This window comes from Nipponia nippon, unplaced genomic scaffold (assembly GCF_047370975.1).
Source record: "Nipponia nippon isolate SJK-2023a ecotype South Korea unplaced genomic scaffold, ASM4737097v1 scaffold_13, whole genome shotgun sequence".
In the NCBI taxonomy this organism is placed as follows: Eukaryota; Metazoa; Chordata; class Aves; order Pelecaniformes; family Threskiornithidae; genus Nipponia; species Nipponia nippon.
Window position 1 is genome coordinate 8,144,722 of NW_028262324.1, and position 24,777 is coordinate 8,169,498.

At 40.3% G+C, this 24,777-nt stretch overlaps 1 protein-coding gene across 3 annotated transcripts in view; it reads right to left on the reverse strand.

Annotated features, from left to right (window-relative positions):
• Positions 1-24,777, reverse strand: part of TSHZ2 (teashirt zinc finger homeobox 2) — a 228,467-nt gene that overhangs the window by 74,084 nt on the left and 129,606 nt on the right. For 2 of the 3 annotated variants that reach the window (XR_015703048.1, XM_009465512.2), the window contains exon 2: positions 13,044-16,122. Coding sequence is in view for 2 of the 3 variants with exons in the window: in XM_009465512.2 (XP_009463787.1) it covers positions 13,052-16,122 (3,071 nt within the window). In the remaining variant the exon portion in view is untranslated. The remainder of the gene's footprint in view (positions 1-13,043; positions 16,123-24,777) is intronic. The other variant, XM_087750225.1, reaches the window with a different exon arrangement.

Sequence of the window (24,777 nt, forward strand, 5' to 3'; positions counted from 1 at the left end):
CTTCCTCTTCTTTGGTGACTCTGGGCAATTCAGTTCTGCTCTGAAGGGAACATGTACCAATGAGCTGGGAGGAGAATATTTCATCCTCTGCTCACATTAATGTCTGGGCATATACTGCATCTAGTATTAATTTGCTTGTTGTGCTGCAATATATAATAAATTTGAGGCAGTAGCTTTATGGTGCAAGTTGTAATTTTAAATTTTATGATGCAAACTGACCATCTGCAGGAATCTGACCATATAACCTAAGCCATTCTGTGTAGACTATAACGTTAGTACCTCTGAATCACAGTGAAACTATGATTTAGACACACAATTAGATAGACCAGGTCCTCAACAATTCTCAGCTGTCTGAATTACTGCCGAACAGCCTAATAAATACATAGCACATAGGCCTCTATTCTGCAAAGCTTTTAAGAATGTTCTTAAGTTTGCCTCTAATCAGCAAAGCACCTATTACAATTACTGTTACTCAGAGACTAGTCCTGGACCAGAAACCCGTTGTGCTTGGCACTGCACAAACAGAACAAAACCCTACTGCTTGGGGACCACTGCTTCCGAGCCCACTGCACAGGGATGGAGTGCTGGAACGAGGCCAGGGTTTGTTAGGAAGATGTGAGGGACATAAAGTATCGACTATTGAATTTAATCCTGGAAACACTGCACCCACCTGCCAGACTGGGACACTGAGTAAGGGAGCAGAAAAGGACCTTGCATCAATCAGCAGGTCACCTTCACTTGCACGAGGATTCCTGGTACCCCTGTCCTGGTGGCAGCTCCTGAGCAAATGCCTCCTGCCAGGACATTGACTTGGCCTAGCTGTAAAAACTGCTTTCTTTATTGTCTGCTATGAAAAGAACCTAAAGCTTTAATTTCAGTAAAATCTCTTTGTGGAGGTCTGTGGTCTTTTTAAGAAGAGACCTGCATTGCAGGGAGAACTAATCCTAAGTCCCTGGCTACATTCGGTTCAGACAGTTTGTTAAACAGCTCCAGCGGCCGGTGCTGTACAGATGAAGATGTATGACCCCCAAAACGAGGAATATCTGAACAGACAGGCAGCAACAAACATCCTGGGAGACCCCTGGCATCTTAGGCTGAAACGTGCATAGTCGGCTTTTCTTAAATTTAAGCTATTGGTGCATTAGTGTCCAAAACCAATAGCAGACACAAGACCGCACTGTGCAAGGTGCTGTAGAGTTCCAGATGATGTCTCTTTTAGAAAGAGACTAAATAATTTCCAGTGACACCAGGCAACAGGTAGATCTTGCTTGCCCCAGTGAGGACACAAGAGATCTTGGAAGCTTTCTCAAAAGTGAGGAAACTAAAAAAAAAAGGGGGAGAAGAAAGGCCAGCAGAGACAAATGCAAGAAGCAGGCCAGGCTCAGCGAGAAGTTTAGGTTTATTTTGTTGTCTTTTATGATGACACTGTATCATCAGTGGGCCGTTCAGAAAGGCACAGGAGCAGCAGCCTGGTGAGCTGAGCAGCAGAGGAGGAGCTGGGCAGCCTGTACGCAGCAGCCTTGATAACTGCTGTGTTAATAGCTTTGTGCTGCCTCCTCCTTACCTGGGCTTTAGCTACAATTAGAAATAAAATCATATCCCAGGGAGAGGGAATTGTGGTCACTGGAAGGAGACGGGGAGAGCAAGAGACAAGTGCTATTTCCAGGCTGTGAAAAGGCTCTCCCCTACCCCAAGCCCAGCCCGGCCCGACGGCAGCATGCTAGGTGGCATTGCGGGAGGGAGGGAAATGGCTCCCGCGTGTTTGCCCTCCAGATTGACTGAGCTCCTGCTGTGACCATGCACTTACCAGGCTGGTTGTGGAGAGCTCCAGAGAACGGGAGCCCAAAGCATCACCCGGTTGGAAGAACCATTAGTTTTCTCAAGTCACAATTATCTCTGCTACTGCATTTGTGTCCTCTTTCCTGTCTCGTTTTAAGTAAGTTACAATTCTCCCACTCTTGTTACTGAGTAGATGCAGATGCCACTTTGTTCCGTGTGATTTATAGCCAGTAGCTAATGTTCAGTTATAATTCCCCATTTTAGACATGAAAAATAGCCTGTAATGCTCAACACAAGGGCCTCTCAACAATGATGTATAATTTAAAAAAATGATATATAATTTAAAAATTAACATCAGGACAGAGGAGACACAGGATTTTGAACTAGGGACTCTCTCATTCAAAGGTTAAATCTCTACAAGGTGAGCTAAAGGAATTAGTTGAGTTATTAAGTAAATGCCTCTGTTGTATTTTCCCAGTACATTAGCTGTTGCAGCCTTTTCCAGTTCAGCTGTGTTCAGCCCCAGCATGTTCAAAGTGCAAATGCTCATGGCACTGTATTCACACGTGCTTTTTTTCAATGTCAAACAAACTGGAGCTTTTCAGAGTCAAAGGTCAAAGTGGAGGCCCCTTAAGAAAATCTCTTGGGAAATTATGTGATTGTTCTTATGTCTTTATTGTATATAAAATCAGGCTTCATACATGGCTCGCCCTTTCCAAGCATCTTAAAACTATAAATGAGTAATGATTCATTCCTGCAACACCTAAGTTATGTAAGTGGTCTTGTTAATTTACTGGAATATCTTGCATAACTAATCGTTTCCAGGATCAAACTCTGAAGCCTCCGAAACCTCTGAACTGTAAAGAGCTCCTTCAGAAACAGAGAAGTTAAATCCCAGCCTCACAGGATGAGTCAGAAGCAGAACAAGGGACAGAACCTGCATCACCAGACTCGCTCTGCCAAATGCAAGCCATAAAGCCCTCTTTTGTCAAAGCTCAGCAATTCGGAAAACATGCAGGGAGAACAGGGAGTATGGAGAAGGAAAAGAGCTCGGCTATGGAGAGGTTTTGGAGGTGGCATTCCTTTCCTGTCTGTTTTCTGTTCACAATAAGAACATATAGCTCATATCTAGGCGTCTCCTGCTGCACTCTGGTTAACCCTGTCTCACTCCAGCACCAAGTATTACATTTATGGATTACAAATTTATTGACATTTGACATTTGCATCAGCTTTCACCTGATCAACAGGAGCTTTGGCTGCCAAAGGGAATTATTATGGAAGATTTCAACAGCCATGGGAATGCCAAAAAGGTCATTAAATCATATCAGAAAAACAATGTGTTCATAGCATTCATACATTTAGTCTTGCCAGTAAATCTTCTGGTTGATGTTTGGACCACCTACCGATGATACTCAAAGAGAAGGAGAAACAGGGAGAATTGAATAGATGAATTAAATTAAAACCAAATGACATGAAGCCTGGCACAGTGGGATCTTTAATTTTCTACTCTATGAATCCAGAATAAGCAAAAAACCAAAACAAAGCACAGTGGCTTGACTTGACTTTACCTAAGTTAATTCCCTCTATATTAGCAAGGCTTAACTAAATAATCCTGAGTAATGTGTGCACCCCACATTATTGCATGCAATTTGTATGTGGGAGGTGCAGGATTCAGAAAACATATGGCACATGGAAAACAAATGACAGGGTGTGCTTTTACACTCATTTTGACTATACTTATCACTCTTGTTGATATTTTTTTCCAGACATGAAATATGAGTGTAGGAACTTTCACCCTAATCTCTTTGGAAAAGTACTGAGAGTAATTTTTTTGTGCATTTGTGATTTATAGAAAAAGGCCACCACATAATTCCTGGGAGCACAGACAACGTTTTAAAAAAACACTGATCAAATAAACAGAATTACCTCCCCCATCGTCTTTTCCCTGGACGACAAACCTGGGTCTTGCACTGTGAAAAACCAAGGCCAACAGATTAGGGCTGCACAGGATTATGGAGGGAAGTGAATTACTGACCTGGAAGCCCACCCACATCCTATCTGTCTGTGTGTGTCTAGTCTAGGGAGAGCTTCACTGAAGACTGATCCACTCGCAGCTGTTTGCCCCTGAGCTGCGCGAGCATGAAGGAAGTATTAAGTTTGCCCTTCTCCAGTGGATGAGCCGTACGTTCACTTCACATGAACATAGGCAGACACAGGGCACAGTATTGTTACATCTCAGAGGGACTCTTCTGTGATGTCTCTTGGGATGTAGATCAATAGGTGGGTAAAAGGCAACACCAGGCTTTTTAATGACCCTATAAAGAAAGTTGGTAGCCATGAGGACACAGTCCCAACAGTCATCAGTGCCAGTAGCTTGCCTTGCCCCCCAGAAATGTCGTCAGTGTTATGTAGCCACTGTTGTGCTTGGAGCACTGAGGCACATGTGGCTACAGGGAGACTGTACAGAGATCACATGAAGAGCGGCAGAGGGCAGAGACAGGGAACTGGACAGAAAGGTTCTTCTAAATCTTGGCTTGAAATAAGAGAGAAGTGGAGAGGTGGAGCTGTGTGATGGAGATATCTATCAGCAGCTGTACACTACACCAGGATATCAGTTACATGTATTGAGATGATAGAAAATTTCAGGTAATCTGTGTGGCTCATGGCATAAACTTGTGGGTTTTCAGAAATAGGGAGTGTTTGTGAGTTTTCATTAAATGACTATGAAAACAGCAGTTTCACATTTGAGATTTCAACAGTTCTCCAACAAGAGAGGGGAAAACCACTTTTGTCTGCACACAGAGTGCTTCGGAGGTTTAGAAAAGCTGAAAGTAAACCCAGAAGGGATCAAACTAGTATTACCCATGTGCAACAGAACAAGCAGTGTTGCCTCCTCTGAATTACTGGTCCGTGCTAGTATAAGCTCTGCAGTAAGACTGCAAGTCCTGCTCTGCATACATTTGAGAGAGAAATCTTTTGAGGGTGGCATTTTTATTGCGTTATAGGAAGCTCCCAGGGAAAGCAGAACAGAGAATGGAATAAAGTGTGATGCCCTTAGGTCAGGAGGCTTGATATCACTTCTGCATTCTGGGTGTAATTCCTTCCTTAGCCACGTGCAAAGAGCAAGCATGAAGACTCAGCACCGTTCTGACTGCCATGGGCTGGTTTGTACATCCTCCGCAACCTGCCTTGGGATGGGGCACCTCCAGAGCTCACCCCAAGGGCCTCACAGTTGTTCCCAAGTTTCTGCAGCTATCAGGAAGACCTCTTGCATGTTCTCTGCAGCTCTGGGAGCAGGGGAAGATAACCTCCTCCAGCTGAAGAAGTCCCTCCCTGTAAATTTGGCGGCTTGGAGAGTGCTCTGGAATGGTGCCACATGTCTGTCCTGTTCTTACACTACACTGTTGTACTGGTCATAGTCAGAGATAGGATGGACACAACGGACCTTTGACCTAACCCTGTATGGCTATTCTGATGTTCTTACCTCACTACTATTCAGCTTTATGAGAAGAGCAGAAAAACGTCATAAAGAAACTCTTAGCAGTGTTCAGCTGTCAGGAACATCTCCTCTTACAAAGGATTGTGCATATTTAGGCCGAGGGAATAGAATATGAACACAAAACATGGCAATCGTTCACTTATAGCTGGAGGCTACGGGCTCCACAGCACAGAGAAAGCTCAGCATGGCAGTGATGCAGAGAGTGAATATCCCAACGGGGACCAGGGAAGGTCCCTCAAGCACGAGGGCTTCTGGAGCTCGCAGGACTGCATGGCACAGTGTAACGTGACCTTGACCTTCACCAGACGGTGCAGAGCACTACTGGGAAAGGCAGAGGAGGGGAACAAAAGAGCATGTGGAGGTCATGGCCTTCCTGATCTCTCTATTTTGGGTGAGCCTGAAGGCTGAACTTTTTTGGTTCTCCAATGGAGCCTATATCCACCGTTTTCTTCACCTCCTGGAGCTCTTGCACAGTTGTGTTAATCATGGATGAGCATGGTAGTAGAAAGGAAACCGGAGGATGCTGAGAACGCCCTGGTAAAGCACCACCTCATACCCTCGTCTGTCTCTCCCTGGTCTGCTTTGCCTCGCAGCTGCTGCTGTGTGCACAGAGTTTCCATGCTGGTGACTTGATACTAAATCGAAAACAGACTGCTGGGGTACAGAGGCATGGGGACTCTGAGCATCCATTCACTCTGAGGCCTGGGATCCTCTGCAGTACAGGCTTCCCAAAGGATGAACTCCTCCTTCATTTGTACCCCCTCTGCTGTAGCAAAGCACTGAGCAAATGGTCTTGGCTGGCCTAGGAACAGGCAGGCAAGGGGAGGCAGCCACTGCCACCACACAGACCACTCTGTCGCTTGATCTGATGCAGCTGCTGGAGGAGGTGGAGTGGAGGGAAACGACGACATCAAAGCCACTCTAGCCACCTCTCCTTTGCCTTCAAAAATGTCACTGCGGCACCCTCTACTTTCTATAACAATGTTTATCATTGTTCTTCGATTGTCTGGGACAATAAATGGTTAGAAATGAGCATATATCACCAGGAAATCTCTGCCTGCCCCTTCCCCCAAGCAGTGTCATAAAAACGTACAAATTCACATTAATAATGAAGTGCATTTCCCCGAGAAGCCACTGTGTATCTCAGGGAGAGCAGGCAAGGTGGCAGTTGCTGCAGAGTTTCCTATTAAAGAGCAGAGCAAATACTCATAAATCTGATGAGGGGCCAAAGCACATGTTAGGGCTGTCTCCCTCTTAATGGAACCTTTTCTGAAATGAAAAAAATATATATCTTGATACATTCAGGGTATTCATTAGACATGACAACCTCCTCCACTCCCCCATCCTTCCCTCCCCCACTCCTGCATGGGCTGACCCCTGGCAGAAGAGCTTGCGCTGAGTGCTGGCAGGGAGGGATTTTGGAGGTAGGAGGAATTGTTTTGTTTTAATAACTGGATTGTGTAAATTTACTACGATGAACAAGTCCCCTCCCAGCCCCATGTCTCCCTCCTTCCCTCTGCTCCAGCAAGCTGCTGCTGTTGCCTCTGTCTCCAACCCCTGATGTGCCCTGCTCTTCGCTGCCCGGCCTCTGCCATGCCCCACAGCCGTCCTGTCTGCCCATCTGCCGAAGCAGAAGAGCCGACAGAGCCAATGCTGCACCCCAGAGCAGGATCCCTCTTCCAAACTTGAGTGTAGGAAACATTTCCTGCCACTGCCACCTTCAAGGGCTTGGCCAACTCGCGCTCTTGGAAAAACGCGATTCACCAGACACAGGGAGGTGGCAGGATGAGTACCAGTCCCCTTGGCTCTCTCAGGGGCTGTGATCTTGCTACCTGGTGCAGTGTCTTAATGTTATTACAGGCTGAAAACCCAGCATCTGCTGCCCCTTTCCTGAAGGTGAGATGCTCTTGAAAAAGAAACACCGTCACAATTACGACATCAGCTCTGTGCTGCACGTTGCTTGTTCTACCTCATTCCTCTTCTCACAGGCAGGGTCCTGAGTTGGAGCTGCACTCGTGTAAATCCCGTGAGATGCCGCTGATGTGTGAAAACTAGCGTAAAGGCCTGATCCTTCCTCGGCCAATGGACCTTGCCTAGATGCACAAACAGACCCAGTTTGAACCAAGGAGATGGGAAGAGATGGCAGAATGAGGCCTGAAGACTACAGCTTAATAATCATGAATTATCTGTTCATTATCCCAATAAATAGTGAAAAATCTCTTCCTCCTTTCCTCCTCCCATAAAGCCGTATCTATAATGTTCCTCATTTTCCATCTGTGCCCCATCATATTTGCACTGAGTGATCATCCTGCTAAATTACATTATTTTTATTGAAAGGTGCTTTTGAGGGCTGGATACCATTCATGTCTTTTCCTTTTGTTATTGATCTTTGCAATTTGATTGCTGATGTGTAAAATGTATACATAAGACTCAGATACCCTTCCTTTGAAATCTCACTGGGTAAAAATGTTCTGCTATAGATTATGAAGGCTGTAGCATTTAATAATATCACACGCAGCAAGGAGAAGACAAGATTTTTATATCCTTATGAATACTGAATGCTTGAGGAGGTAGGTGCTATTCAAGGCACTGGTCGAAAATCTGGTCGAAATACTGAAAAGTTGCTGTTTTTTTGGGAGCAGAAGAGTTCCTGCCTTTTGGGGGCAGGAACTATCATATGCAGTATGCTTATACAGAGCCTAGAAACAATATGGGTTGACCTTGTGGGTTGGATGTGCTAATGCAATGTTAAATAATACTGATCTTAATAGCAACCTGTAGTATTCATAAAAAGCAAGTAAATCTGCACTGATGTATCTGTGCTGACACACTCTGATGTATCATCTGGCCTGACCCTGCTCTCAGGGAAGCCAAGAACACACTATTATTGGTTTTACAAGGACTACTGCTAGATTTAAAAAAAAGCTATGCAGGAAAATTTTGAAGATTTAAAAATGCTAAATTAAAAAAAATCCTGATCTACCACTTTGGGGAAACAGTGATAAATTTCAAAGGATTAGGGGAACTGGGGCTTCACCAGAACAGGACTATTTTGAGGGAGGAGTGATGGGTTGGAGGTAGTTCCTTGCTGAGGGTGGGCTCTGTGTCTCTCCTCCAGCATAGCAAAGGCCAACCTATTGCCCTTCCTATTCCCCTGTCTCCTCTTCTCGCCTTCATGGTTTCTCAGCAATTTTACCCAGTTTATCCCAACAAAAGTCTATTTTAAAATGGAACTTCCCCACAGAATTTTTTTACCATTGAGAAGTCATCATTTTCCAACAAGTTGTTGTCAGAAAAGTCCCATTCGAACTGAATACTCCAGGCTTTCATTGCAATGAACCCTCTCCTTCTGGCTGATGATGTGGTGAACAGAACCCTCAGTTTTGTTGGTAAATTCTGCTTAAAAATCACAGTGGACACAACTGCAGGCAGCTATGCCCCAGCATGTCTGATTCTCCTGAAAGGGTCTCTCACTTTTTCATGTTTGTTGCTAAAAAGAAATGAAAGACGAAGAGCAAGCTAAATTCTCTAAAATATAATTTTGGACTACTAATTCACGCAATTGTCCTTGCCCATGTAACACCAATATTGGCTAATAGTGGAACATGATGTTCAGAGCAGCTCCTACTGTTTTAGAGGGATGAGAAAATAAAATCCACAGAAGAAAAAAATCTTCTATTTTGGTATACTTAACACATACAGTTATCTACGTGTCCTATATATCATTTAACAAATTGCTTTGCAATTCTTACAGGGCGTGGTATAATGACTGATTTAAAATCACTGCATTGCTTAAACTGCATTGTTCTTCATCAAGTTGAGTCATTTTTATGTGAAGTGTCAAGCTCTCTAACAAATAACTGCTGCCAGACAAATCAAGTTCCTCATCTTAAAGCTACGGCTAAATAGTTTATAGCTTTAATCTGCTCACTGAGGTGTGCAGTCTATGACAGTAATTATAAATGCAAGGAGAAATTATAGCTGAATGCTTTAACTGCATTAGGAGCCATTTGATGAACAATCATGATTGCCTGCTCATTTTCAACAATAGAGGGCAAGTTAGTGTCAGTGCATTAGAGGATTTTCAGTTCTGCTCTGCTCTTTCTTCCATTTACCACAGAATGTCAGTTGTCTCCTATAAAGTAGAAAAAAAGCACTGTAGAAGCTTTAAACTTGATGGTTAAAAAAAGACAAAGGAGGAAACAGAGAGAAAAGCTGTTTATCATTATGACAAATTTTTTTTGTTTTGCAGCAGCCTTACTTTCAAATTAGTTCATCTCAGGTAGCTGCTTGTTTACTTATCAGGGTCTTTCAAAAAAGAAATCTTCCCAATCAAGTTGGTAAATTTGACTCTAGACAGAGTTATTTCTATAAAAAGTTGTAGGGAAGACCACAGAGAGCCTCGGTTACTGCCCAGTTTATAGCCAATCTCACCTGACTTTAAAGTGAGAAACACAATTCTGCCTTGTCTTTTTTCTCAGGACAACATAAAAATTCTAATTTAGTTGAAAATATGAACAAATGTTCTTCAAAGGTATAAGTCAACATACAAATTACTTCTAATTAAAGCCATGTTCCCTAATGTTCATGGGTTTTCTTTGAAGAATAGCAATAAAAACAAATTTGAAGCAGGTTAAATGAAAAAGAATATAGATGTCTGATTGCTGTATATTACACATAATTTTACATTATATTACTAAACCCATATCAGTTAGAAGAATTCAAGAAAACACCAAAGATGAATATAAAACAGATATATATGTCTTTACGTTTAAGAAGAATTTATAGCAAATTTCTTATAAACAGCCTCACAGAGGTCTTAAAAATAAATCCATATACATAACACATTTTTCTACAGTACTAACCCAGATTATTCATTTATATTTTTAATGATAGCTAACATTTTAAAATATAACCTTTAATAGTAAATTTTACTGAAATATAGAAAGTATTTTATGTATTTCTCTACTTTGAGTACTCTTTCCACTGTTTTATTTCCATTTATTTCCATATATTTTCTCTATTTTTATTTCCATTTCACTACAATATTGCCTAGAAGAAGTAAACGCAAATGCATGTGCGCATTTTAAGAATCTCGGTATGCTTTATGTTTCTTGTTTCTAAATACCATGCTCTCCTCTATGTTATTATTCAAATGTATACTGAATCTTAAAAATAACATGGTAAGAATAAGTAAACTCTGAAAATCCCTGTTATTTGATTTAGTCTCCTTGCAGATCTCAGGAAGAAACCATATGAATAAACTCTGGCCTCCACGCTTCTAACATAGTCAGAACTTCAGTAAGCTTACGGCTTCAAAACTGTAATAAAATCTTTACAATGCTACCCAAAATACCCCATCATTTCATACAATTTGTGCTATCATGCATACCAACTAAAATTATAGTTCCAGATAACAGTGCTATCACTCTGTCATTGCAATTTAAATATATTTTTTCAAAGGTAAGATACAACCTGCATCTTGATATAAATTAGAAATGGATGAGTATTAAGAGGACAGCAATTTCTCGGTACCCAAAGGCAGGAAGGACAGTACCTTATTTATGTAGTTACATATCACCTGAATAATACCCGTGATGTGTCTGTGCAGGTTATTACAATGCAGAAACCACTCTTTTTTCCCTTGGAGATTTTTTTTCTTTGTATTTGTTCCCCGAACACTCAGAAATAGTAACATGTTTATAAAGGTGGGTGTTTGGTTTGCCTCTTAGTAATAACACAGTGCTTTTAGGACCGAATCTAAAATATTTGTTGTGTATTAAGCCATGAATGTGCCAAAATAACTGTTATATTAATATATTTGGCAGATAGTTTTTGTGTGATTGTACCCAAATTATTGGTTTGCTCTGATATCTCTTGTGTGAAAACTATGAATGTCAGAGTCTTAATAATCATTAACTGGTGGGGAAGGAAACAAAGTATGGTATATTTTTCCTAACCAATATCTCTTGTAGTTTTCTGATATTTTGTCAGATATGTTGATTTTGAATGGTCAGATAAACAACGAACATCAATTTGTTGAGTTCTAACGTTGGGTTAAAAATGCCAAAATAGAAACTTAAGGGTATTAATAGGGGTAAGCCCTATTTAGAAAACAAACGCCTTTTGAGTTAGATGGAATTTTGCTGGCTAAAATATGCAGAAAGGATAAATCCAGTCAAATGCAGACAGCACGTACAAGATGTATGCAAAACTTAAATGTTATTGCACTTGAATACTGACGTTATACTCTATAGTAATAGCTTCTATTACCCATCCCAAAGTAACCCTTTGATTAGTGGTTTAAATTATTCAAAAGTAGCCTTTTTAATGGAGCTTAAGTGATGCATAGTCCTTGTGCTGGCTCTGTACACAGAAAGTGTTTCTTAAAGCTTCATGAATATTTGCAGCAAACAAATGTGAAATCTTCACACAAACGGGTATTCATCCTCCAAGTGCTTGCACCCTCAATTAGCCAGAGAATAGCCACAATAGCAGGTGGCGTAAGTGACAACTCACAACACATCTTTAATTTTGACTGTCTGACGAATTCATTTTCCGAATGGTATTCAAGTAATGAACACGTTGGAGAAAATCCGAATCTGCACATGATTATTCTGTGAACAGAAGCAGAGCCTGAGTCTGCTGGAGAAATTGTTGAGAATGACTAACAGAGCCTTCCTGGAAATAAACTTGTTAGAACAAAAAACTTCTATTTGGACTTTTAGTTGATGTTCTGCATATTTATTTAAATCAAGAATATTCAAGTTTGTGAATCAAGTAAAATTAAAAATGCAAAAATTGTGTGCCATCTGAATATTACATTACATGTTATAAACATTGATTGTGGCAGTACTTCAGTTGGTGTATCTTTCAGCAAAAAATAGCAACACTAACGTAGCAGTATCCTACTAACAGGTCTTTGAAATACTAAGCTTGTAAAAAATCTAGCTGCTTCCTCAATTAAGCATTAACCCCCCAGGTTATACAAAAACTTGCACTGAAGTCAGTGATGTTTGTGGATTGACTAGCACTCCCACCAACATGAAAAATATAATCAAACATCTTAAAGATTAAAAAAGGAATGATGGAGACATAGGCTAAAATGATGTGACAAAAAAGGCCACTCACAATAGTAAGTGTTTAAGTAAGTGTAAAATATTAAAATATTTTACAAAACTGAATATCCAAATATCAACAAAAGAATAACCAAACTTCTAGATATAAACTTTTCAGAGTTATTTGTAGATTCTTGAGGCTGGGTCTGAGATTATGAGAAACTTGGAATAATTAAGATTTTGCTAATTTGACATTTGGATTGTCGTCTTTTCCCCCATCAAAATCAGATTTACTGGTGTGTTTGCACTGAAAGAGGCAATAAGAATCCTTTGGTTTTCAGTGCTTTTTTTCTGCTTTTTCCATTCTCATTGCAAACAGTAGCATTTAGTTGTTGCATTCCACATTGAAGTGCATAGGATGTGCAATGATTAATTCTTGGAAACAAAAAAGAGAGTGAGAACTGGGAAAAAAGCTATTTTGAAAATATTAATAAGAAGGAACTTTTCTATATAGGGCAATGTGGTTATGCATTTACCAAGCTCTGTTCTTGAAAACATTATAAAATGGATATGTACATGCAATTACATTAATGAAGCAGGAGTACATTATGCATTTTATACTGTTTTCCTACATTTAAGAAAGTACGAATGTCTTACGAAGCCTCCTTAAAATGATGACATTAAAACTCACTATAGAGCATGCATACCTTAAGAGTTATTCTTCATCCACTTCTGCTACAAATTGTGAATGGTGTTCTGGTGACTTGCTGTGTGTTTTGCTTAGATGAAGTTTTACTGCATGTTTGCTCGCAAATGTCCGACAGCACAACTTACATTTGAACTTAGAGTCTGTGTCCTCTTCTCCAGCTATTGTTTCAGGAGATCTTTGAACTGAAACTCTGGAGATTTCTTGCTCTACCTTGGTTTGCTGCTCCACAGCCAGCCTGTTCATGTCTTTCATTTGGAAACCTAGATGAGATTCTAAGTGGCTAATGTAAGTAGATGGGGTTCGAAACTGAGATGCACAGTCGCTGCAATAAAAGACTGGGTGTCCTTTGTCCATGTTTTTCAAAAACTTTGTTCCTCCGGTTTTCCTAAGTTGATACTTGACATTTGCCAACCAATGGCTGATGGTGGTCATTGACAGTCCAGTAAATTTTGAAATCTGCATGCGCTCTTGTGGGCCTAGATCTGATAATAAATATTTACCTTCAGATGTCTGGAAGAGGCTGGAAGCAAACTGAGCTTGCAAAATGAGAAGATGCTGAGGGTTCCAGTTTGACTGTCTGCCCTTCCTTTTATGAAGAGTGGAGACTTCTGTTGAGACATCCTCAAAGCGTCGGACATCTATTTCCAATTTCATAGATGGGATCCTTGAAGATGCAGCAGGTTTTGGTGTAGTAGCTTTGGGAAGCACTTTGACCATGTCAGCAATGTCAGACAGAGCATGTTTTTGAGGTGGAGAAGTACAAGATTGTGCTTGAGCTGACTCAGCTTTCTTGCCTTTGGATTTGGTCAGGTCAATAGGCTGATCATTGTTTTCAAACAAATAGTGCCTGGATACACTTGCAGGCTTTGGTGGGGCTGGAGCAGGAGATAAAACTGGCTTCTCCATCATATTGAGATTAGGTTTGTGGAACATAGAAATTGTGCTAGAGCTGGGGCTGGAGTTGGATTGAGGCCGTAAAGGCTCAGTGGCTTTGCCCAAGTGATTATTCAGTACTGACTGCAGCGCACTGAGAGGGTTGACACAAGGCAGTTCAGATGAATGGTTGGCAGCAGCACAACCATTACTAAGAGAAGCTGCTGTTGGTTCCTTGAGGACTGTTTTTTCTTTTCCACTGTCCTCTTTAATTTTGTCTTCTTCTTTCAAGGGACATGGTTCTGTCTTTTTTTGCTCCACCGAGGCTTCAGATTTGAGGAGAGGTTCTCTCTCGCTCTGGCTGAGTGAGGCAGGCTCAGCTTGGACGCCTTCTTTAGCATAGTCCTTTTGTACCTCCTCCTTGTCATCAGTTTCCTTCTTCACTTGAGTGCACTGGGCCACATTTGCTGAGATGGGGACCAGAGGCATGACCTTCCACTTTGGAGCTATCGGCCTCAATTTATTGGTGATCGTTGGCCTGATTTGCAGTACTTGGGAACCCACAGGCAAAGATGGTTTAGCTCCTTCTGAGAGCTGATAAGCTGCGTGGATGCTGGGGTATGCGCTCCAGCTGGGCGCTCCATTTTGAGCTTTATTGATGGCTGTTGTGACAGTGTTCTCCAAGGACTTTAAAATGTCCCCACCACCCTTTGAACCATCTTCTAAATCTTCTTCTCTGAGATACTGGTATTTCATTGTGGGATCCAGTGGTTTCTGAAGAGTGTCTTCATAATCCTCAGTTTTTACTGCTTTCTCATCTTTGTTTGCATCATCAGCTTTATCTTTTTTACTTTCTTTTTTTAGTTCGGAGGTGGGAGCTATGCATTCTGCAGATGATTTACTGGTTGATTTTGAAACTGGGCTGTCACTGGCTGGAGCTTCAGACAGTGATTGCATTTTTTCCACAGCTAAAGGATCCAGAACAAGTTGCTTTCCTTTCTTTGAAGCTGAACTTGTGACTTTCAAGAAATGGCCAGTGACCATCATGTGGGTCGTGAGCTGCTGCAGGGTATCATGGGAACTCCCACATTCCATACACTTCAAAATCTGGGATTTGCAGGCCTCAAACTGCCATGTATAGCTGGCACCATTCTGGTAGCCATAGCGGTTGTTAGATGATAGCTGCAGGTTCGCATTCTTCTGAGGAGAAAAAGTATCTGAGAAAGACCCTGTCGTGGAATCAGGGGAACAAGGCCTGTTAACATCAAACACACGTTTCTTTGCTGGAGTGACCATTTTTGAAGAAATGGTTGGTACCGGCTCCTTCAAAGGCACTTTTTGGTAATGTTTTGTTTTTATCATATGAACGCTCAGATCTTGAAGGGAATCAAAAGAGTCACCACAAAACATACATTTCAGAACTTTTTGTGCATCTTCCTTGTCCATGTCCTGGAAAGCCCTTTTTCGGGGCTTTGAGTAGCTGGTAGGTCTGTGCTTGTCCTTTTTATGGTTGTCATCTTGGTAGTGACCTGTCTCATTCATATGAACCGTTAGTTCTACCAATGTGTCATAGGCAGCGCTGCACTGCCGGCACCGAAACCGGCTGGCGCCCGTGAACACAGTTCCACACATTTTGCTGCTCTGCCTGTAGAGCTGGACTGAGCTGAACAGGTTGGGTTTCGAGACAGGTCTGGAAGGTAAATTCTGCTGTAAGCTTTTTGACAGTGCGTCTTGGTGCCAATCAAAATCAGCTTTGTTCCCTCCATTTCTGTTGTCACAACTCCTCTTTTCAGAGTTAGACAACTTGAAACCCAGCCCTAAGCCTGTCCAATAAGAGTCTGACAGTATGTTGGCATAGACTGCTGTCATTTTATCCATGCAATCATGTGCTTCATTCTGGGCTTTGGGATGGGTGCTGGTTTTTGTGTCCCGTGGCTCTCTGGAGCAAATGCTTTTAATATCTGCCACATGGTCACTACCATCACTTAGTAGTGATTCATTTTCTCCATCCTGGTTAGATATATGACTGACAGGGGAATTCTGGTAACTAAAGTTCCCTTTCTGCTCAGGACCCACTTCGTGTTCCTCATCCGTGCCAGTGTCATTGCTGCCCTGGAGTTGAGCAGTTGAGTTGTTGTCGTCATCATCTTCTTCCTCCTCCTTTATATCTTCCTCTTGCTTTAAATCTTCCTCTTGGACATAACCTGAAATGTAACGTCAACATATGAAATACCTTGTTAAAGGAGAATACTACAGTTCAAGCTTTCTAGTTTCACTATGTGTTTTCTTTACCAGACTTCTTTTTCATCTACAACTATATTGCCTGTTAGTTCTGGAAGCGAAAAAAGCCAAATGATGTCTCTTTTTGTGAAGGGTGCTGCATTTTATTGGCAGATGATCATAATTCTTTATAACTGCCAGAGATTCTGAGTTAATAATTTTTCTGTCATGGGAGTATAATTCTAACTGTCCTGTAATGGGACAGTTGGAAAATTCATATGTAAGAATTTAAAGTTTATACTAAAAGCTTCAATTCTATCAAATTGTTTTTAGCCTCAGTGAAAGAAAGGGTAGAATTGGCAAGGAACAGAAGAAAATAACTGCCATAATCTTCCTGGGTCATAGCATCACCTAGGTACAGTAACATTTTGCCATTTGATCACCTAAAATGCACTTTAGAATGTACACAAATAATTTATATGTCAAAACACAACATCTGAAAGCGCTAATAGGCATAAGTGGAACTCTTTTGTTTAGAAAAGTAATGTACTGTGTACCATAAAAGCGAATTGTGCTTCAGTAAAAACAAATCCATAAATTTCAGGGCAAGAACCTTGGAAGTTACAGAACAGTATTAGGATGTGACAGAGTTAGACCAAAGTTAACCGTAAAACCAGAAAAGTAGAACAATCCAGGAAGATTTTCTCTGACAAATTAGCTATTTAATTAATAAGACCAACTTGATACTGGAAGAACTGTAAATTTTCAAATTCATTAAGGAATTCAGTTATTTTTTTTTTCCTGGCCTTATATCAGCAGTAATTCTGCTTAAGTTACAGGAGATAACCTGGTTAAAAACAGACTGAAGAATTAGAGAAGAGGATTTTTAGAGGTGAACTGGCTCCATTGCAGTCACTGGATAAATTCACAATGCCTCAACACAGTCAGCAATTCACTCCCAGACCCCCACAAGAAGGGATGGAGCAGAACGAATGGTTCAGATATGTTTTCACAAAACCCCAGTGTAATTTTTCTAAGAAGAGCCGCAGCAAAGCTGTTGTGCACAATCCAAGCAGACATTGAAATAATTCACTGTTATTGGCAGCCACTCATCAAAACTAAATGTTGATTTCAGAAGCACAGGTCTTCACAGGAGATAAGTTGATGAGCTCTTCCAGTTAGGTGTAAATGCAGTGCTGCTAACCCCAGTGACTGCACTGCAGTCTCAGGAGTACTTTGTTGTGTTTGCTTAAGATCGAGCTTTTTATGTCAGGTAAGTATGTAAAAAAAAAAATTGCCAAAACCCCCAACTCGAAGCTGCCCTTAAAAATAACTAAGCAAAAATAAAATAAAACTCTAGTACTTGTAATTGTGAAGTAACCCTAAAAGCTCTGAAAGCACAAGGTAAATGACCCTAAAAGTGTTATTTGTTTAAAATCCAATTTCTTCCCATCTTCTGAGAAAAGCCATTTTATGGCTTTTTGAGAATCTGGCTCATTTTGCTCCCTTGAATTTGGTACTCCTGCACAAACGATATACTTTTAGCAAATCAAAAGGGATGGGGAGGAAAGGTAGAAGCATTTTGATTAACATATGGACAAAGCCTTCCACAGTTTTTTCAGGTATGTGTTTTTATTTTGCAATCTATTTGCATGTGTATCTCACCCCTTTCAACACATGTTTACCGTCAAGCCAAAGAGACGAACCAGAACTAGAGGAACTCTTTCCTGGATGAAGCTGTGGTGTAAGAAGAGGGAAATGATGGCGCTCTCTGTGGATGGGCTAAGAAACCCACGCGAGTCATCTTTCCTACACCCTTCCCACGGTCTTAGGACCTGCACAGATCACACCAGCTTAGAGCTGAGCTTGGCTTACTGCAGGGGTGATACCAGGCAGCTTCACAACCAGATAACAGCAGTGGCTATGAGCAAATGACCTGGACACCATTTTAGCATGATAAAATAATAATCACATAAGAGTAGGAACATTGTGCTCTTCAGCAGATGCTTTCAGCAAAGAAGCTAAATATTACATATTAAGTGTTAAATACTAAAAAATAAGCTTTTTAGTAGTGTGTTGGGGTACAGCAAATATTAGTAGCCCCATTTACAGATGATCAGACTGAGGCAGGCAGCAAAGACAACACTAAGAACAAAATATTTTTTTCTCCTCCCTAAACTTTTTCCCTAATAATCAGATAATACTTTCCATGCATCTCTTTCTGAGCTCGTATGTTTTTCAGGGGGACAAGGAGAACGGAGGGACATGGAGGCGGCAAAAGCTCCTACACGTCATGAGTAGTAACCTTGTTAAACAAGCAGCACGAACTGATGAGCCGGACTGACATGGTTCTCGTGGTGTTAGAGATACTGTACAGCGTAGGTAGCAATGCTGGCCCCTTGCCAGGATGTATCACAGTGCCAAGCATATTACACCGAGCAAAACAAAAATAAGGAGGGAATCCAATGAAGGAATCAGACAAAACAGACAACAAATAGCATTCACACAGCTTTGGGTCCATGTAAATTTGATTCTCCATTTCAGCACCAATTCTTTGAATACTATTAACCCATTTTTCACTGGAAGGTAATTTTTTTCCTTTGGAAGACACATACAGTAGTTTCTTCCTTACAATATCCTTTGTCCTTCTAAAAGGATTTACTAGGAGAAGCAGAAGTACCAGACAGCTGCACATCCCCCACAATACAGATAAAATTTTCTGCTTAATTAGGCATTGACATGTTTACTATAACCTTTACAGAAGAGTAACTCATGCTGAGAAATCCTCTTTTTTTTTGTGCCTGTATAAGATACAGACACAATCTTATGAAAGGGGTAAAAGTAACTTACTAGAAAGCACCATAAAAATTTCACAAAACCATGAGTCACGTCCATTTTAATGGTTAAGGGTTCTGGGCAGCTTTGAAAACGCATTTCAGTATCCTACTTGTAAAACCATTTCTGTTTATTCAAATGATTTAAATTGCTGTGGGCATATTAAGGACAGTGGAGACCTCTTCTGTGCAGACAACCTAGGGTACAAGAAATGCATGTGTCCTTCCAAAAACGGTTTTTAGTAAGATTTCATTGGACATGAAGTTTGATATGAACTGATGCAGCTATTTAACAGAAATAACATTAATTTAAGTGGACTTTGCATTATTTATTTTATAAGTAAAGAGCATCTTACATGTGTACACCCACATGCTTTAAATGCAGTGTCTGTAATAAGTAGCATAAATTTTGCACGTCATACTGATGTCCATATAATAAATTGTTGAGTGACCTGTTCTCTTCTCACCAGTTCTCCCCCAGGCTTATTCTGACATTCCAAACCTCTGAGATATTCATATATAGCTGTCTTACAGGGAAAAAAAATTAAAGAAATCCAAACTCAGTAATCAGATGAATGCTTCCTCCTTTTCCCAGATGAGAATTTTTCCCACCAAAATTAAACAGGCCCAGGCAGAGATGTAAGATGGGCAATGTGCAGTCCTGAAGAAGTGGGGAACTGAAATTTCACTATCTTGAAGACCGGACAAAACCCAGGAGCTTCAGAGCATTGAATGGAAGCAATTTCTGGCTTCCTAAACGGAAATACAGTATTTGGTTTTAGTGCTGATTGATCCCAAGATAGCATACGCCAAAATCATTACATCAGTAAGGATAATATCATCGTATGGATAATAATCATAAATACAATTCTAAAATGTTTTAACTTTTTTGAAAATTCCCCTCTGTGCCTTTGTGATTGGATTCATGGTAACTCAAGAAATCTGCTTCTCTAGGACAAGGGTTGTAATAAACAGCTGATTCTTTATACTTCAAAAGATAACATTTTCTTAGATATTTCTAGCATATTTCTACAGAGTAACTAAAAGAAAGTAGGTCCTTTTTTGAACTTAGGGGTCTAAAACTCCATCCACATCCACCATGAAGCCTTGACCCTACTATGGACACAGCACTGAGCTAAGCTCCCAGGGATGTGCAATCCAATATTGACTTCTGGGCTCTCGCACCCACGACTAACCTGGAATTCGCACCACGTTATACGTCACTTCTGACCTTGAATTGTAGAGTGTGAATATATCTTTTTTTTTTAAAGTGTTCATTCTGACTGTTAACTTTTCCACCAGTGGATGCTATTTTCACTCAAATTTGCTCTTTTTCCACATAGAGAAACGTTTCTTAAAATATATATATACATGTTTCTTTCCAAGACTGGAAAATTTATTTTCTGCCAAGAAAAGGGACAGTGAATCATTGTCCAGAACAACACTGCTAATCCGTGTAAAACCCATGCACCATCTGCACTTCTTCATATATATATTCCATTTTTACTTGAAATAACATCATTAGTAGAGCAATCTCACAGTGCTATAAGGTGATCTTGTTTCCTTCTTGTCTGGCTTCAGCTCAAACATCTTTTTGTGTTTGGCAGAAGTGGTTTCTTTCTCTGAAATATTTCATGCAGATAATGGATAATGACCACTTCTCATTCCTTTTTCTCAAAAATGTCTAACGACATTAGCTACCCAAAGACAAATCTTAACCTGGCTCTTTGTAGAAGTTCATAGTTATAGATTCATCCCAGTTTGAAAATCAACTGAACAGATAAATTGGCAACTGAGGGAAAAAAAGCCCTACCCTGTTGCATAACTCTTATATCAAAGACATTTTGGAATTTAACAGGACTAAAACCAATGCAGCACTCTGGAAATACATGGAGTTTCACAGAAAGACCTCTCAAATCATGAAATTTGTAATACAAGGGTGAATTATATCATTTCAGAGCTTTTTAAACTATGTTAACAATTTCTGTACCAGGGAAATAACTTTCTGTTAAGTTCTGCAAGATGGAAAGAAAATGCAGGGAAAAGTTACCATTCTCACCATGGAGGGAGCAGAGAGCGTCTGGCTCTGAAAGACGGGTGCAGGAGACGAAGGAGCATCTCTGTCATCTGGTCTAAACACCCTGGTAGTGTGAGGCTTATTCCTAAAGCTATGTGCATGCTGAGGAAGGTTTTACATGTTCTCAACCTCAGAAAAGGCTGAATATGCTCAATTGCCTCTTTTCTGGGAGGCCAGTTAATTATTTTGGATAATGGGAAGGTATTTGCATCTTTTGCTGCTATCACTATTTACCATGACATCCAAATTCATTTTGCAGTGGCTCAGTAAGGAAGTTTCAGTCACCACCCTAGTGATGCAATTTTGTCCAAAAAGACTTGTCATCTCAAAGGAGAGATTTTTCCCAATATTCCTTTGCTTTTTTTCTAGACCTTTTTTTTTTTCAAATAGTTACAGCAGCTGATACTAGGGCATGAATTTCTGCCTACTGCAGAGTAGGAAAGGAAACATCCACTATCATCCACTGCTGGAGGATAGAAGCAACCTCTGTGGTGCCAAGCTTGCAAGCCACTGCAGTTTAGGAGCAAGAAAACTTGGAGTGGCTTCTGCCATAGCTGAATTTTAACACGCAAAGGCAATTCCATGGAGCCATAACCATTATTTATATATGATGCTGAGATGAAGCAATTTGGGGCTTTCATTTTGTTGTACTCTAATTAGAGTTGTATTATAAAGTTTTCTATTAAATGTCCAATTTCCTACTGGTTAAGAAGGCAAAATACCCACTAGTTTCAGTGGGACTTTTAGCAGCACAAAGGAGAACAGATTATGTCTTTCGTACATTGCATCCTACACAGTTATGAGTCAAATGAAAATGATCAGTAGCTGGAAGCATATGTGCAGGGAATGGGCTCGTGAGTGACCCATAAACTCGAAGCAAAACCAATAATAAACCAAAAAAAACCCAAACAAAAGGAAGACTGAAAAAAGAGAGGTGAGCTGATGCGCTCTGCTGAGCTGAGAGTCAATAGCAGGGACAGAAGTATGGAGTTTTTACTTGAATAATTTTCCTTAAGGATGATGTTGCCTACATACTGTGAAAAAAAAAGCAACTTCAGACATATTTGCCTTGCTCTGGGTTCAGTCAGTTTGAATGGCTGAATTGCCAGGTGCTAGCTGTTGCAGAAATGGATTTCACCGTGTTCAGAGCCAACAGTTCAAGTTCCTTACATGAGGGCTTACGGTGTAAGTGAATAATTCGCCTTTGATTAAAAACATTTCTGTTTGTTATTTTCTACAAAGCCCTATAACTTACAATTTCATTGTTTCAACCAGCTGAAGGTGTTTGACATTCTCCAGATTGTATTTTCAACAAATATGCTTCTAATGAAAGCTATGAATCATTGCATCACTTGAACGCAAAGAACTCGACCTTCACAGCCCTTCGCTGCGCAGGAGCAGCAGACCCCCGCCTCTGCCCGGTCCATCTCACCTGCCCGTTCCTCGCGCCAAAGTCCTCCCCCGTCCTTGGCGGGCAGAGTTTTAGACAGGTGTCAAGCAGTCATCACATCACCACAACATCAATATGTGTTGCATTTAATTACTAGTACAGACACAAAGGGTGCTTTCCAAAATGCAGTTTGGTCCTGAACAATTAAAGGAATACAGTAGCAGCAAATATGTTTTCCTCGTTAGTCATTTTAATTGTACCAGTGTAAATCACTTTAGTGGCGAAAACCTAAGTCTGAAACTTTTTTCTCTCTTTGCCTTTATTCTGTTTTCTCTTGTCCTATTTATTTGTTGTGGAAAACAGCAGAGTGGCTTTGTAAATGTATAGATTACCTCATTTAAAATCCAAGTTTCAAATTATGTTTTCCCTCTTTCATTAGCCTAGGTTCCCCTAAAAACCAATCTAAATTTCTTTAAGTGGCATGAGCTACCAATCAGAATCACAAAAAAATATATATCTATATAAATTGAAATTGTAATGAGTCTTACCAGTGTATTGCTAGCACTTTGGTTCATTTGATATGAACTTTGTTTTTTTAAAGTACCACATGGTAAGGCTTTGAAACTTCAGTTTGTAAAAAAAACTGTAACAGCCTTACAGCCTTTGAAGTCACTACTGATATAACTCTGAACAGATCCATTCAAGTTCAACTAACATCAGACAAATGTTTAGTGTATCAGAGGAAGCCACAAAAGCAAGGATTTCATCAATATTTCACAACAGCCTCAGGGAAACTGTAGATTGCAGTGCTGTAGGGCAGCTAATGGAATTACACACAAGGGTTTTGTACATTTAAAATAAGCAGCTACTAAAAAAATTACCCTTCAGTTTGATAGAAACTGTATAAAACTGCAGATGGGAAACAATTAAATAGCTACCAACATTTATCCATGTCAGCCTGATAGGTCATTTAATAACAGGTATTTCTTTCCTTCTTTCTTTTTTTTCCTGGTAGGGTAATAATAAAGATTAACATTTATGAAAAGTAGCATAAAATATAGTACAGCCAAATGAATAATTAAAGATGCTTCTGAAGAATTTGTTTGCTATTGTATGGCCATGAAGACTGCTCTCCAGTAATGAAGTACATTTATATTAAATACAATTATAAATAGAAAGAAGATGAAGATTATGTTTATGGACACTTGCTTTTTATCCTAAAAAAAATAAATCTTTGACTCATTTCTATTGAATCCATGGCTTATGTCATGGGCAGCATTTCTTTACAATATATTCCCCTTGAAAAGAGTTCGGTCCTGGCTTTGAAAGTACATGGGGTACACTTGAAGCTGGACAGATTAGATGTAATAAACTAGTGAAAGATCAACATTTTTCCTGAAAGGCCCTTGATCAGAGTGAAGAATTCTGCGTATGAAAGCACAATGTTTATTCTAAAAATAGATCCATATAATCATATTCCTTTTCATTACTACATTCAAGGTGTAAAAATCTTGAAGCACTAGCCCTTCACACAGTTGTTTTTGAGTGTTTAGGTATGGTCTGCTACTGTGGGAAATTACTGTTTCTGTTAACTGATGCTTGTTCGGTGCATTGAATAGCACGACGTGAGAGACAAATTATTTGATTATTATTTTTAAAAGGCTGCTTATTTTTTGGCCTCTCCAATTCAGAACAGACCAGCTTGGCTAAATACAGTGGAGTACAGAGTCTCATGCAGAAGAATTTAAGCCCCAATTCAAGAAAGCTCATAAACGTATTAAGTTTGTCCCATTTGGGGTAAGAGCAGGTAGGCTTATCTGCCATAAAGAGAGGCTATGGCATGATGATGCCTCATTGCCATAATTACTTAATAATCAATTATTAATATGTAAACAATAGCAGCCTGATTTCAGTAATGTGACTCAGGATTAAATGAGTCAGCCTTGATAGAAAATCTGCCAGAGCAAGGGGCTAAGAGACAGGCTCAACTGTCATAACTCCGGCATCTGCCACTGATTGCTGAGGTGGCCTCTTGCAAGTCACACAGGGTCAGTTCAAAGCTCAGATGTTTTTATGGATAACCTCCATGAACAGCCGTTTTCTCTTCAAAATCCCAGCCTCCCTGCCTGTTGAACTGCAAAATGCTGCTTCTTGTACACATTCTGCAGGAGCACACTGGGAAGTGCATTGTGCTCGTATGGCGAACCGAAAATCGAGAGCTACTTGAGTACTCAGCTTCATGATTCAGTGATGGGTCACTGAATCATGAAGTCACAATAACTTGTTGACTAGGACCTAGTATTGCAGCCTATTTTAAAAAAATATTAATATGGCTTTA